The 16,827-nt window shown below is 38.2% G+C and overlaps 1 protein-coding gene across 4 annotated transcripts in view; it reads left to right on the top strand.

Moving 5' to 3' along the window:
- MAP3K5 (mitogen-activated protein kinase kinase kinase 5) overlaps positions 1-11,305 on the top strand; it is a 180,894-nt gene extending 169,589 nt beyond the window's left edge. For all 4 annotated transcript variants that reach the window (XM_019732726.2, XM_074333624.1, XM_019732727.2 and 1 more), the window contains 5 exons: positions 2,745-2,988; positions 7,291-7,403; positions 8,135-8,247; positions 9,751-9,827; positions 10,521-11,305. In XM_019732726.2, coding sequence (XP_019588285.1) covers positions 2,745-2,988; positions 7,291-7,403; positions 8,135-8,247; positions 9,751-9,827; positions 10,521-10,581 — 608 coding nt within the window. In that variant the 3' untranslated portion in view covers positions 10,582-11,305. The remainder of the gene's footprint in view (positions 1-2,744; positions 2,989-7,290; positions 7,404-8,134; positions 8,248-9,750; positions 9,828-10,520) is intronic.
- The last annotated feature ends 5,522 nt before the right edge of the window (positions 11,306-16,827 follow it).

The raw sequence follows: 16,827 nt of genomic DNA, 5'->3' as shown, positions 1-16,827 counted from the left end.
GGAGCCACCATGAAAGACAAAAATAACATTCATTTACAATCTTCTACTTTCTTCATATTGAGAGAATTTTCTTAGTCATTTATATGTACATAAAATGATAAATTTATGGTAATTTAAAGTGTACAGAGTTAGGGAACTATGAAGGGGTATTTAAATATAATAATAAATATCAGGAATTTTCCCTCCCCAGAAGTGAGCTTATAGTCAACAGAACAATAAAAATTTTTAATTGTTTTTAAATTTTCAGTTTAGAGACCTTAAAAAAATTTAAGACTAATTTTAGAAAATTTTAAAAGGCCTAATCATATGTTCTACTTTAACCTAGAATTGCCCTTTATTAAATTATTTTTAAAGTAAAATATGTTTTCCTTATTTCGTTTCCTTCTAAATACAAATAATCCGAGTAGGACAACCCTTCCATTCTGCCAACATTTTTTGAGAGGCTAATAATGTCTTAGCCCCTACGTTACTTAAGTGCTGAGTTTGCAAAAGTGAAACACCTGATTTTTGAGTCACTCCTACTACAGATGAATTAGGAAGTGGAATTTTGGAAAGAGAAAAGAGATAATGCAAAAAGCGGAGTAAAAGTGGAGTTTGGTTAACCTCAAGAGATAAAGGGGAAGGATGAGGAGAAATTGAAACCCTTGTGCACTGTTGGTAGGATTGTAAGATGGTGCAGCCACTATGGAAAACAGCATAGTGGCTCCTCAAAAAATTAAACATAGAATTACTAGATGATCCAGCAATTCCTCTTCTGCGTATATATCCAAAAGAATTGAAAGCAGGACCTCAAAGAAATACTTGTACACCCAAGTTCATAGCAGCATTATTTACGATAGCCAAGAGGTAGAAGCAACACAAGCGTCCACTGACAGCTGAATGGATAAACATAATGTGGTACCTACCTATATACAGTGCAATATTATTCAGGAAAGAAATTCTGACACACACCACAACATGGATGAACCTTAAGATATTATGCTAAGTGAAATAAGCCTGTCTCAAAAAGACAAATACTACGTGATTCTGCTTATATGAGGAATCTATAGTAGTCATATTCATAGAAAGGAGAATGGTGGTTGCCAAGGATAGGTGGGAGGGGGAAATGGGGTGTTGTTTAATGGGTATAGAGTTTCAGTTTTGTAAGATAAAAATGTACTGGAGATTGGTTCAAAAGCAATACGCAAATATTTAACCCTACTGAGCTGTACACTTAGAAATGGTGAAATTTTAAATTTTATGTCATGTACTTTTTACCACATAAAAAGTGAAAAGAAAAGAAAAAAGAGAGAGAGAGAGATAAAGGAAGTCAGGGCTGCATAGGTCTGGCCCTAAGAAGGGCAGTGGTTTTTGTTGTGAGTAAAAGATGAATTCTTTTTTAGACTGCTGAATTTGAAGTGCCTGCCCAACAGGAATATCTAGGAGGTACTAGATGTGACAGAATCTGACAGAATCAGGCTGGAAATATAGTTTGTTATCCACACATCACAAGTATAGATTTTAATGAGCTCATCCATGGAAAGTAAGTGTAATAGAATCATAAAAATGTGACGGGTAGAATTCCAAGTTCCAGCTTTTAAGGGCAGGTAGTGAACAAAAAGACTCTGAAGAAGAGAAGAAGCAACCAAGGATTTAGAGGAAAATGCTATCCACAGGTCCAGTAAGATAAGGAAAGAAAGTGACCTAGTGGATTTGGCAACTTCGAGGCCTTTGGTTGTCTTGCCATAGTGGTTATATTGGAGTGGTGAGATGGGTCTTCCCTCACTCCCACTGGAGTGCTGTCTCCCGGAGACACTGGCGCTCTTAACCTGTGGTTCATGGACTCTTGAGACAGGCTTCAGTGAGTCTGTGAGCCCTCAGGAAACCTAGGCAAAATGTTGTATGACTGTGGTTTTCTTCTGGGTAGAATTTCAGATTCTCGATGGGTTCTGTGATCCAATTAAAGTTCCATGTGCCATAGCATATGGAGGCCTGATCCAGTATTTCTGCTATCCTGATTTCACTCACATTATGAATATAATTTCTTTTTCTGGGCCATTTTGAGAATTAATCACAATTTATAATATTTTCTATGGGAAGATAGCATCCAAATTCTGAAGTGACATACAGATGAACTCATGTCATACAACGTGTAGACATACAAGCTGGAGACTTGTAAGTTGCACTTTAAATTTCAATGGTTAGTCAACAAGTTGGAGTAAGACACACATTAAAAATCAACCCAATAGTCCAAAACAGAAAGTCTTAGTAGAGTGGCATTTTCAGTACCCCAACCCCAATCCCCTTACATTTTGACTGTTATAGGCAAAAAGCATTCTGTGTACTTACATTTGTTTAAACAATCTCTCTGTATCTCACACTCCTCATTTATAGGCAACTTAATACTTGCCAGATATTATAGAATCCAAAAAATGAATTCTATTTATATAAACAAATTTTTATATTCTTCCAATTTTTACATAATTGCCTTTCTGATTTTAGTACTTTTGCCACATATCTTATGTGCAGTGTGAACATTTTTCTTCTGCTTGAATTAGATCGTTCTGAGTTTATATATCTGGTGAATTTTGCCAATTCACTGGAAGGACAAACCTGAATCAATGCATAGAAATCCATCTTCAGTTTTGGAAAATCAGTTTGGAATGCATACCTTACTGACAGCAGGGGAGATGACCTTTGTACCATGAGAAATGAAGGCAGTTAGTCGTATTTTATTGATACTGTTGTTGCTATTGTGCCTACAGAACTAAGGCCACATTTTAGCCTTGCATCTGAGAGTGACACTGCAGAGCAAGAAGACCTGGATGCAGAAGACGACCGTGAGGAACAGCCTTCCAATCAAACTGTCCGGAGACCTCACGTCATCATCGAAGATGCTGTGGCTACCTCAGGGGTGAGCACGCTCAGTTCTACGGTGTCCCACGATTCGCAGGGTGGTAACCGATCTCTGAATGTACAGCTCGGGAGGATGAAAATAGAAACTAACAGGTAAGTGGTATTCCGAAGTGGGTGGGTTTCTTTTTCCTGACTGTCAATATAAGTGCATGTGTTTTGGGTCTCCTTTAAAGTTTGGTCCACAGAAAATACAAAGTATGATTCCTTTATCTCATTCGTGTCAACTGGATGCAAAGCCTTTCTTTACAATACAAGAGAGATGTAGCTCCGCCTCTTTAGTCAAATACATTTTCTGCTTCTCCCAATCCAAGTCTTCAGCTCCTTGGCCTTGACCGCTGCTTTGTCTCCTAGTGCACCAAGATTTTCAGAGTAACTTTGTTGTAACCTCATAGACTGTCATGGATACAGACTGAGCAGCATGTACTGTCCAACAGCTGAAAGGCAGGCAGAATGCCCATGCTCTTGAAAGCCTGTGATTTGGAATATCAAGTTCTTTCAGGAGAGGGAGATCTCAGGTCTTGAGGAGATAAAACTAATGGTGCTACAGCTTTGCATTTTAGAACCTTAAAAGGACCACATTTTATTGATATAGTGATTCTATTTTATTTTTAATAGGCTGTGTCATACCTGGAGCTTAATTTTTCTTTGAGAATTTGGTAATGTAGAATCCACATGACCGGGTTATTAAATACACAGTAAATATTTCCTGTGCTTCACAGACGTTGGCACAGTTCAAGGTCTGTGTCTTTATGATTTATAGCTTCCTGTGTTAGCTACAGTTGACATGTGGGCAACTGACTTTACGACTCTGCGTTTATAGTGAAAACTTTTTTTTTTTTGAGTATATCAATAAAAGTTGTTCAAATATTTAGAAACCTTAGTTGCAAATACTAATTGTTCACCAGGGAAATAAAACATTTATTTCCACGCATAAGTTGAGGTTTTTCAGGTTAAGCTTGAATACCAAGCTTAGTACGAGTAGTACAAAGCTCATCCTGTATTCAGAAACATGAATTCTGGTTGCATGATTAAGTAGATCCATACATATTCTATGATTTACATGCAGAAATCTTTCTGAATAAAGGGAGAGTGGCTTTCTGACTTCCGTATCCCATTCTTGTCCTCTGACACCCAGCTCTTTACTTGTCATTTCTACCACTTAGTGGAAAAGAATTTAAGTCTTTTCTCCTTTAAGACTTCCATCTAAATCTTGGTGTCCCTGATTTCCTCCTCTTCTCAAGGAATAGTCCAATTATGATACTCCATCCATTATAGTAGGTGTTAACTTTAGTCACTTCTCTTTAGTAGACTCTCTGTCACCCAGTCCTGAATGGAGTTGTTTTTTTATACCCCTCTTTCATCTCTAGAGGAAGAAAGTTCACTCATCCCTGTTTTGGCCCAGACACCCCGCCCCTTTCTACCCATGGCTTCCAGTAAGAATTATACAGAGAGTAAAGCTACTCTATTTACCAACGAGCTGGTATATTTGCTTCTCGGGCCCTAAAACCTTCTGTCTATATATCCTGGCTTATGTCAACAGAACCTGTCTCCTAAATGCAGCCTTTTCCTTCTCTCCTTAGCCCATCTGAGTTTCCTGTCTTACCACCCTGTCCTGACTGTCCACCATGCTTATGCCACCTGCAGTCCCCAAGGGCTGCTTTTGGTGAACTGCTCCCTTCCAGTCTTCACATCCCACCTCTGAGGGTATAAGCTAGCTGAGAGTCTGCTTCCCACATCTGCTCATCTCTGTTGAAAAGACTAGGATTTGTCACATTTCTTTATTTCATTCGTACATAGTTGCATTTTTCACAAGAGCCCACACATGTATGCTTTTTCTTTACACTTAAATCTGTGACATCTATAGGATTATCGATGTCCTTTTTCTTTTTCTAGGAAAATCTCCCATAGCTTCTCCATCACTCCCAGAAAAATGAGATGAGGCACAACATTCAATTCACACAGGATTTAAAGAAAGGGCAGCTGCATTAGTAAGCAGCGGAAATAAGCGACTAGTTATGTCTATAGGGGTCCTTTAAATTTTCAGTTGAATATTACTTGATGATAGAAGTACATTTACTGCAAGGTAAACTTAGAGGAATTGTTAGTGTGTTTTTAGGAAAGGGTGTAGCTCTCATTTTAGAAGTCTTAAGCTTATATTTGGAATAGTCACCAAGGAAGGTAAATCAGGTTTATCCAGCTCTTGATTATTAGATCATCAATAATACTAAATGGAAAAAGTAACAAAATGGCTTTAGAAGGTATGTTTTACTTATATTTAAGTATATGCTTACATAAAATGTTCTGAAAATAATTCACTTCACACAGGGAGTTTGGATAATAATGTGGAACAATGATGCAGAGTTAAAAACCTAACTCACGAAGAGCTGAATGGTTATCTCATTTTCCTATCCTACAGTTCTGAAATTACCCATCCCCACCCATCTGAGTTAAAAACTTGACCTCAGGGCAGATCCTTGCCAGACTTTTCTGGAACAGAGAGGCAGGCAATTGCATTTGAAGGTCGTCCCTACGAACTGAAGACAAAGTAAAAATAAAACCGATGGACTGGACATGTCCTTAAAATAAATCATTTCGAGAGATGGATTTGGGACAAATGAGGTAGCCTATCAGTACGTTGCTTCCAATGTTAAATTCTGACTTTTAAAGATAAAAAGGAACTAATGTAGTCTAGATAAACATAGGTTAAGTTCATGAGAATTTGCCATCACTACTCCATACATGTAAATTTGTAAGGAAGACAAAAATATATACCAGACCAAAATATTGCCAACTTAAAAATAATTCCTACTGACCTGGCTACCATTTCTTTGAATTGCATTCCTTCTAGAGTAGGCAAAAGTCTCCCTTCATGCTCTGCTTCCCTCTTGCTTTCAGTTCTTACTGCTTCATCCACCTAATTGTGCATTGCTTGCTCCCAGTTGTCTTTAAACAACCTGTGTTCCTCAAACCACCTTCTCTGCCTACCTCTCAGTGTGTTTTCCTTCTGTCCCACCTCTGCTACCTACTCTACAATGACCCCTTCTCCCACCTGAGGGCCTCACCTGTCTCTGTCCTGCAGGAAAGGGGTGGAGGCTGGGGGTCAGGGAAGAAATCCCGGTTAAGCCCTGGGAGGGCTCTTTTCCAGGGCCTTGGCTGCAGCGGGGAAAAAACAGCTCTTATTAAAGACCAGGCACTTAGCCACACTGTCTCACTTAATGCTCACAATAATTCTTTCAGGAAATTTCCATTTTCCTTTTTACAAATAAGGAAGTTCAGAGACATTAATTAATGTGTCCAAGTTAACACAGGAAACGCATGGCTGAAACAGGATATGTACCCAGGGCTGTCTTTGAGTTGTAACCATGCTGCCTTTAGAACGTGTCAACTGATGCAGAAACAAACTTATGGTCCTGAGTTCAACCTATCAATACTCAGAAAATGAAACAAATAGTTTGCAAAGAGCTGCAGGGAATGCAACAATTTATCTTGATGATCTTAGGAGTAATTAGGTATCTTAAATTACAATTGTGAATCCAAGTTAGTCAAAGATAGTTTCCTAAAAAATCAGAGCACCTATCTTCATAACTTGGAATATTTTTTCAGAGAACAGTTTGAGAAATGGTGAGTAGTTACCAGCTGGCTCAGTTGCATAGTGAAAGTTTTGTAGCTAAAAACAATGGTATAAATGCTATCTATCTTAGTTTCTCCTTGTTTCTTTGGAGAAGGTATCCGATGCCAACTAGGAACTGAATGTACCAGGAACACATGTGTCTTTTACTGTAATAAATTGTTTTTAATTTAAATACTCACCGTATCATTTGATCACATCTTGTACTATACGGGACATCACCTATGGTTACTTCTCAAATTTTCATAGTTTAAAAAAAGTGCCTACCTTTTTGCTTTGCATTGATTATTATATTACCCATAGTGACCAAGTATTTTTTTTCAATAAGGAGTCATATATATATATATATACATATATATATATATATATATATATATATATATATATATATATATATATATATATATATATATGTGTGTGTGTGTGTGGTCATAAAAAGAAGCACTAGAAAAAGATCTCTGAAGATTTTGGCAGATAGTTGGGGATGGGGACTTTGAATTCTTGTCGGAAAGTACCCTGTCTTCTAGAGTTTTGCTACTCAACATGGGGTGTGTGGACCAGCCACTGGAGTAACACTTGGGACCTCTTTAGAAATGCAGAATCTCAGACCTCCACCCAAGAGTTACTGGCTCAGAATCTGCATTTCAGTGAAATCCCACGGGTGTAGATGCTCATTGTACCGTGAGAAGCCCAAGCCTAGAAGGTCACTCTGTATGTGGCTGCTGCAGCTTTATTATCCTGTCAACCAATATCATTTTCTTCTCCAGATTACTGGAAGAATTGATTCAGAAAGAGAAAGAATTACAAGCACTCCTTCATCAAGCTATTGAAGAAAAAGACCACGAAATTAAGCAACTGAAGCTTAAGTCCCAACCAATAGGTGAGTAAGCAGAAAATCTTAAGTAAATTGTTCAACCAGGCTGTCACAAAAAACTGAGAAAGGCAACAGGCAGTTTTACTTTATGGCTTAATCATTTGTACCACAACTGCAAGCAGAAATTGCTTTAAAAAAACACCCAGTTTTTAATCGTAGGAAAGCATTTCTTATAAGGGTAGTGAAAATAAGATGACTCAGTCGTCTTTTCCTGAGATTCTGTATGTATTATTGAGGTAGATAAGACTCTCCACTTGCCTTTCTTTTTAAAGATTTCACAATGAGATTGATTACTAGATTAAGATAATACTATTTTTGTCATTTTTGCATTTGTATTCTGTGTATTCTAGTTTTTTTCATATTATTGCATATAGTGGACAAAGATAATTCTCTGGTTGGTTCTCTGCTAATTATGCTCATCTTTGTTGCATGAAAAACACACAGTACAGTGTTGATGCACCAAGTTTATTCTAAGAAACTATGAAATAGATATGAAAGCATAAGGTGGGAGTGTCGTTACACTATTGCCTCCGACTTTCTATTTACTAGTAATTAAGTGGTCTTTACGCATTTTATTTATAATTCATACTGCCAATCTCAGTTGTTTCTACTGATTATTCTGAGAGAGCAAAATCTTTTAAAGTATGAATAAATGTTTGTTGACTGGGAGGGTCCCAGATGACCTCTGTTAGGTGACACTAAGAATGTCCACCCTTCTACCCCAAATGCTCTTCTAGATATTACTGGATTGCCTGTGTATTATTTAACTTCTCCTGGCACAAATGCTGAAAATTCTGAACTTACTGACTGGCTGAGAGAAAATGGAGCTGATGAAGACACTATAAGTCGGGTAAAGAAGACTCTTTGTGGGACAAGCATTCTTTCACTTCATCTCATAGTAGTTGAGTGCCTGTGTCCCAGGCACAGGGATACACAGGGAGTGAGCAATGCAGACCCAGCCCTGCCCTTCTGAGGCTTATAGACTAGGCCAGGCAGATGATAATCAAATGATTCCACAGATGAAAGTATAATTATGTCCTGATAAATTCTATGAGACAGAGGGAGGGAGAGGTTGGGAAAGGTTCTTTGAGAAAGTGATAAATGAGCTGAAGTCTAAAGGAATATGTAGGGATAAACTAGGCCATCTGTGTGTAAGTTTTGGGGGGGCAGACCAGAAGGGGAAATCATTCAAGGGTGGGGGTACAGAATGTACACAGGCAGTGAGCTTTGTGGTCCAGGACCCCTGAGGACTTTTATGGTTTTGAGTAGGAAATAACAAAGAATGGAAAAATCAAGACAGAACTAGAATTCAAGTTTTTCTGTTTTGAGTTCTCTCTTTTGTTAACTTTTTAATTCTCTAACGGCAGTGGCTATTTATTGATACTTAATGAAACAGATCTAGCTAGTGAACTTATGTCAAGAACAAACACTTTGTATATAAACCATATTATAATAACTTAATTCTTCTTCTCTACTCTTTATAGACTTGTAATCAGCATGAATAACATAGCATTTGTTTATGTTTTGAGATTACATGTATGTATACACATATATACACAATAAGAGGTTATATTTTTATTTTATAGAAAAGGCCTCTTGATACAATGTCATATTGATTTCAGTTTTATTTAAATTTTAAAAATAACTAAGAATATCTGATACCTGATAATTTATTGGACCTCTAAATAAAATGTAGGGTCTCCTTAGAAATCTGCATTTAACAAGTTACTACTACATACATTTAGACAACTCTCTTGCTTGTGGAAAATCCAATCAAGTTCTCCAAAATATTTATTTCTTGAACTGAGACTCAAATCTCAATTAAAGTAGTAACTGATTATCCACTAAATCACTGACTCTTTTTTAAGAGTTAACATTAAAAGCTTAAGTTTAAATCAGGACTCTAATTTTTCTAATAATTATTAGAAAGAACTTTTTATGAGACATGAAAAGTAAGTTCAGAAATTAAGAATAAGTAATACCTTTCCAAGAACACTTTTTATCTACTTCAGGAAAATAAAGCTACACAGTAGCAGACCTCTTAAAGGCAAACATTGTCTTATGAGCAGCAGATGTTGTTACAAGTGAGTCTTTTGTATTCATTAGAAGACCATTCAGAAATTCTATGTTGCTTGTAATCTTATGCATTTGGAAATCACATGGATGCATCTCATTGTAATTATTTTGCAATGGGGGAACTTTCCCCTAATAATTCTAGAAGATTGTTTCTAGTGGCTTGCCTTTTAGATTCATTTTTAATTATTGCCAATGTTTTACATTATGGATAGAGTTTGCTTTTTATTAAAGGTATATAAGACTTCTAACTTTTGTGCATATTTTACTTCCTCCACAGTTTTTGGCTGAGGATTATTCACTAGTGGATATTCTCTACTATGTTACACGTGACGACTTAAAATGTCTGAGACTAAGGTAACACTTTTCTTTCCATTCAGTTGTCATGATGGTAAGAACTCTGGGCTGAGATTAAGAAGTTTGGGTTCTTGCCCTGGCTGGGTCCCTCACTAGCTCTAACCAGCTCTCTAATCTTGGGCTCACCTCTCTGGTTCTCAGTTGTTCCAAGTAAACGAATTAGTTGGACCAGACTCTTCTTGAGGACTCTGATAACCAATATTTCTGTATTAATAAATGCAAGTCACCTAAAAGAATATTTTGGATAATATAAGACCATGCAGTTATTCTAAATCTGCCTTAAACAGATGCTCTAATTTAGTTCATGATCGTGCCATATTTAGAAATATTAGGATGTGCTGATTTGCCATCCAAATACCTGATATAATCTGATACAGTTTCTTATAATAATTACTTTTTTCTATGAAGCCACGCATATACGTAACTTACATGGACCTCTACCAAGACACATTTCAAAAGTGCTGAAAATCTAAAATGATGCTTTCAGACCTGATAGTCCGTAGGGGTGGAAAGGAAAGGCATTGGAGGGATAATGAGAAAATATATACAAAAAGAATACAGAATGACTGATAAGACTTGGGGATCTTCACGTTCTGATCAGAGCAGCTGAAAGCTAAGCAGTCACTTTTCTATTTCAAGGGCAATGTTTCAAATGAAGTGCTCTCTTCACCATGTTCTTGTGTCTTTAAACAGGGGAGGGATGCTCTGCACGCTGTGGAAAGCCATCAGTGACTTTCGGGACAAACAGACTTGACTTGATTGTCGCTCAATTTGTTTCCAGCCTTCCATGGAGATTCTAAAAATTAACACAGAACTGATCTTTCTTAAGGGAGGGAGAATCAAAGGGAGAGAAGAAAGAAGCTGCACTTTAAATCCAGTATTTGTTTACTTGTGTTAAAAGAAAAAAAAAGACAAAATACACTGAAATTTCCTAACTGCTTCTATTTCTATAATTCTTAAGGACTCTTTGTAAGGACTCTCAAAATACTCCTAAACATTAGGACATATGGGTGTTTAGGATTATTTTAGTCTAAACATTTTTATGGAAATATTTTGAACTCAGCAGCTATTATACTTCAGCCAAACGTTTATTTCACACAAAATGGATATAACATTTCACGTGATTGTGCATCACTGGAACAAAACTAAAATGTGACCATAACTTTTTAGGCTGTGTTTGTAATATGCTCTGATAATCTGAGTAGAAATGCATAATTTCAATTATTGTATAAAGTTTATGTTTTTTTAAGTATGCAGAATCTGAGAGCAATGGTTTTTTTCTTACTTATCTGTATTAATTGTAATATTGACTATATTTTGTAACTTAAGTTTCTGGCCTATAGTACATTTGTTTGAGTCATGTTTGTACTACTGAACTGTACCAGTTGCACATGCCCGAATCATAGTAATGTTAGCTTGTTCTAAAGCTATCCATTGTGTCATACTTACTCTAAAAAGTAAAACGACTGTCAACATACTGTTTTGATAAATTCTGAGGCATTCTTATTTTGTGTTGACTAACTAGATAAACCACTGTGTCAAATTTCTTATTGTTTCTTCAGCTATAACATTAAATACAATCTGTCTTCTATTCAAGTAACCAAAGAACATCTGACATCCAAGTTGTTCCTCAGGTAACAAAGTGGTAAGAAAGAGAGCAAAGAAAAAAGTAAAAGTAAGTCAGTGTATTTTTCTCAAGGCCCTAAGCTATCAGGAATGACTACTGTGAGTCTCAAAGGGTCTGCAAGTAGTATCCTAGTGGAGAACACTGCATTTTCTATCTCCTTGATTTCAGTTTTCATATTGAGGGAAATGTTTTTATTTTAAGCTGAATATTATATTTTGTAAGTCTGCCCATTTTCATAGAATGAAGTCTGAAGTTCCTGGATGATCAGTGAGATAAACAAACTTCTTAAATACAGAGGAAACTGTTTATTATGCAAGATAAAAATAACATAGAGCTGTCTGTTCATGTATCATGACTTGACCCATATACAAAAATCTTCGGTAAAACAGCAGCCATCTTTATTTCTGTATGAAAACCAAATATATGTATACATTTTTTTATTCTGAAATTTTTATTATTTTACAGTTATTCAAGAAAGTTCCTGGGTTGCTGTGACCAAGATTTGGTCACCACAGAACAAAAGATTAGAGCAGATCAGTCAGTTCACCAGTTTTCTCTCTTCTTTGGGTGGTGAGAGCAGGCAGTGAAGACATCATGTGCCCAAATGTGTTTTATATTGCATTAGATTATACAGATTGTTCTCACCAGTATCTTCTCATTTGCTATTTGTAACAACGTAACTGCATCTTGTTTCTACTTCTCAATCCTGAGGACACATAGTTGCCTCTTGCATCCTGTAGGGAAATCTCAAAGGGGATGAGTTATAAATTAAATGATATGTCATTTCACTCATATTTAAACACATGGTAAATCCCTCATTAAGCCACCGTTCAGCTCCCCAATTGTTATGGTTAAGTGATTCTTTTAGACCGTATATAGGATCAAGCTACCTATGTTCAACCAACTCTTTTCAGTCTTTTCTTGGGATCTTCCTCCTGCCCTGTCTTCGTGGGCAAAAATTCCTCTACCCTTACATGGTTCATCATACATTTCCAGACCAGAATCATATGGTTTTTGTCAGTATTTTGGGTGTTAGTCACAAAAGAAGGGAGTTCCGTTATGGCCCAAGTTTCATGAAAGTTTTCGCTTGAAATGCCTTCAGTATCAATCTAGGCCAGTGAGTCTATACCCAGCTTCACATTAAAATGACCTAGATGCTTTTAAAAAAAATATTGATGCCACCACCTAGAGAAACTGTTTGTATAGGTCTGAGGTAGGGCTCAGAGATCCTATTAAAAAGCTCTGCAGATGATTTAACACTATCACATTCTACCTCTTTATTGCAAGTGACACCCAGAGAGATAAATGGAGAGCCTTTTCATAGGGGTGGTAGCAAGATGGTTACCATTCATTGTCCGTTTGCTGTGATGAGAATCTAAACACATAGGCCTGGAGCAAAACTATCACTTACCTTTTGACCTTGGGCCAGTTAATTAAACTCTCCAAGTCTCAGTTTCCTCATCTGAAATGGGGGAAACAGGGTACCTTCGTCCCAGGGTTGTTGTAAGATTTAAATAAAATAATGCAGGTGAGGTGCTTACCGCCATACTTAGCAGATAGTAATAACTCAGAGGCTGCCTGCTATTGTTAGCGCTTATAATTCATTCAAAAGTATTGATTAAATACATACTGGGTGCTACATATTATGGTGCATGAACAAGACACAGTTCTTATCCCTGAAGTTCACTGTCAGAGGTGGAATCAAGACAAAGTACAAACAACAGTACATGTAGTGAAGTGCTATAGCTATGTCTGACTGCCAGAGGGGATCAAGAAAAGCTTTCCAGAGAAGTGAAAGTCTGGAGCTGAACCTGGAAAGATGGTTGCTAACAGAACAATTTTGCATGGGTAGTCACGGCAGTCTTGTAAGAGAAACAAAACCAGAATTTGCTGGGAAAAGTAGATCCCGTGTTTCTTTTTTACTACATTTTGATCTCTTTCTCCAAATTCTTTCATTGCGTATTTGGTTTTAATTATTCCTACGCCATCACATAAAATGGTTTGGCAATGAGTAACTATTGTTAACCTACTGTCATGCCTACTATGTGTGAGGCACTGTAACAGCAGGAGAGATACAAATGAAAACCATTAAGTTCAGAATATGGGCAATGCACATTATGTCATCAAGGACACCTGCAATTTGTAAACAAAATAATTGAGGTTCCAGACTTTCTAGACACCCTATAGACAAACAGAAGACCAAGTCCCTGCCACCAATAATTCATGTCAGATTGAAGAGACAAATATACAGTAACAAATCACACCTAGTCTATGAGTATGTTAAAGGCTGGTGAGGGGCAAGCACAGAAGCCCCTGTAGAGGTTCAGAGGACAAGCTTGCCTGGAGCCAGGGCAGGTGGAACAGGCTTCACTGAGGAGGTAGACCTCAACCTGGGCCTTTGAGAGAAAGGATGGTTAAATAAGCAGGACCAGGGAAGTCAATCAGAGCACAGAGCTCCAAGAATGAAGGCTGAAAACAGGGATTAGCAAAATTCTGACGAAAGTGAACAACTTTCATATTGCATTAGAGCATACAAAAATTTTAACTCACATTTGACTGGAAATATGAGTTATAGAGATGAAAAATGGAAAATAGGATAGTTGAGAGCTCAAGGTCTGATTGGGGGTGGTCCGGGAAGTGGAGTTTAGTATTCTCTTGAAATGGGGAATCTATTAAGGTTTTTGAGCAAGAGAGAGGGTGTGTGTATAGTAGTGTATGAGAAGATTAACTGGGCAAAATGGTTTTGAGTAAGTTAGAGGGAACCGATTGGACAGAGCAGTTCAGAGAGTGTTTCAGATGTGAAGGAGGGTCTAGTCGGAGTGAGAGCAGTAGGAATTGAAAGGGTGGGATTAAAACAATGAATTCACAAAATTGAGGAACTACAATTTGGGCAGTGATGATGAGGAAAGGATAGATGTTGAGCCTATGTAAGAGAAGAATCCAAAAATAGGCAAGTTTGGAGGGGGAATTGTTTTGGGACATGATGAATTAATGGCAGGATGAATCAATGCTAGAAATGGACAGAGACCATTGAGAATGTATTGGTGGAAATCAGGACTGAGGTCAAGTGTATGTATTCCGGATCTAGGAGTCACCTGGATGGAAATAATAGTAAATAAAAGCGGTGAAAGGGTAGAAAGGTTGTGGCCTCATATTTGGGGAGGAGGAAGGTTTCAGGACGGTTTAAGAAGGAAGAGGAATTTAAGTCAGCAGAGGAGACAAAAGGACTGGCCATTGAGAAATAAGAAAAACCAAGCCAGTGGTGTAAGAAAGAGGAAGACAATCAGAGGATGGGGTGCTGCAGAAAGTCTTGGGGAATGACAGATTAAAAAATAATAGATAATTTGTGCCTTGGAAGGTTTTTATAGACAAGCAAGAAGACTACAGCTGGTTAAACAAAAAAAAAATAATGGCACCAGAGTCCACACATTTATTAACCTTTGGTGAATAAAATGTATGATGATAGATTTGGGAGGGTGGGAAATCAAGGGAAGAAATTTTCAGAATCTGAGTCATGAGTGTGTTTGTTGGGACAGAGCCCCTGAATGAAGAGGCATTATGGGAGTAGGGAGCTAAGAGGGATGAGGTTTCAAAGGAGGCAGGAGGGGAGCAGATGTCATCAAGAGGTCTAGCTCCTCCCCCTGGAAATCAACTATGGTGACAGAGATTTTATGATGGATGTGGGAGTTCAAGATGGCTTCTGCGTTCTAAGTAAACTATAACACAAAGTACAATGTGATGGTATATGACATTTAACACATATCATCCATTCCCACATTTTCATGCAACAGCCCACTGTTTACAGACACAGCATTAAATTTGTACAGGGCCCAAGAAAATGTAGGATTTGGGTGTGTTTTTTATTGCACTCATTTTTTAACTTTTAACAGACTGAAACATAAGTTAGCAAAAGAATGGGAGACAGGATAAGCACACACCAAAAACAAACAAAAATGCACACACAAAAATAAATAGTTTCTTAATTTGGGAGAATTGTATGTGTGTGTGGGAGGGGGAATGTCAAAGACAGTACTTCTTGGTTACTAAATCAGAAGGTTGAAAACAAATCTCTTTCCAGGGTTCTTCCAGGTTCAGCTCACTAAATTCAGCTAAGAGAGTCTTTCTGGTGTTCACAGGAAAGTGTCTTAAACTCTTATAACTTAATGCAGTAAAAAATGTCTTTGCTAAGGCCCAAGCTAAGGTTTTTCATTTTATTGATTAAAATAAATCAATGGTGCTTTATTTCGTTGATTGGAAGTCTGATAAGTGATTTGAATGTGATTTAGGAAATTCACATTGTGAAATGATGTTTGCCTAATCTGTAGAAATAGCACTAAGGAAAAATCTGTAACTACAAACCAAAGCAAAGGGTCCCTTAATCAAAATCTCTACCTAGTCAGCCAGTGAACCAGTAAACCAGATAAAAACAGTCCATTCCTGGGCTCAGAGTGGCAGGTTTCTCATGAAAGGATGGCGAGAACTGTAACTCTCGCAAGAAATCCAACACTCTTCTCAGACACTCTTGGGCATCCAATTCGGCTGAAGTCCTCCAGGGAATTTTAAACTGTTGGGAGCTTGCTGGTTGTTCAGACAACCGAGGCTGTGGGAGTGCATTTCTGTGTAACTAGACAGAGCTGGTGGCTGCTAGATTTTGTTCCTTATGTTTCCATTTATGCAGGCTATTTTTTTCCCTCAGCATCTTGTTACTTACCATTTACTTGCCTGTTAGAGCAGAAATAGGTTTCTCCTCAACTAATAATCTGTTTCTTGGAAAAAAAACAATTGTTGCCTATTGCTGCTCTTCCTGATCTTCCCTAGCAAGCCAGAAGTCACAAGGTAGTTACTAATCGGAAACCAAGAATAAGAGAAGCCACTTTCACTAACTCGTGTGCCCTGGGGCTCATCTGATACAAAGGCCTGGTGAAAAGACTGGTCACCAGCCATGGCGTCTTAAAACGCAGTTCGAGACTGGATCCTGGTGTGGAATCCAACCCAAGTACTTCGGCTTTTCACGTGGCATCATACCCTTGCATTATCACCATGAACTTCAGAACTGACCCGGCTGCTTCAGAGTTCAGACTGGAATAGAGCTGGGCTGATCCTCGGACCGTTCCAGTCCCAGGCCCGAGAGCCACCAAGCGTCGCCGACCCCATTCTAGACTTCCAGGAGCCGGCAGCGGTTTACGGCAGTGGCTAGAAACTCTGGGGCCAAGCACTTGGCTCCGCCCGCGGCTCTTGCAGCCAAGACTCAGCAGCGTCCGTCGGAGCGGCTGCCACGCCGCACCTGCCCTCGAGGGGGCGCGCTCGGGCCCAGGCCGCTCCGGCTCTCCTGGCTCTCCTGGCTCTCCCTCCTTCCCCCTCCTCCCTCCGCCC

This window comes from Rhinolophus sinicus, linkage group LG05 (genome assembly GCF_036562045.2).
Source record: "Rhinolophus sinicus isolate RSC01 linkage group LG05, ASM3656204v1, whole genome shotgun sequence".
Taxonomy (NCBI): Eukaryota; Metazoa; Chordata; class Mammalia; order Chiroptera; family Rhinolophidae; genus Rhinolophus; species Rhinolophus sinicus.
The sequence above is the reverse complement of the archived record's forward strand: the minus strand, read 5'-3'. Positions and strand labels throughout refer to the sequence as shown.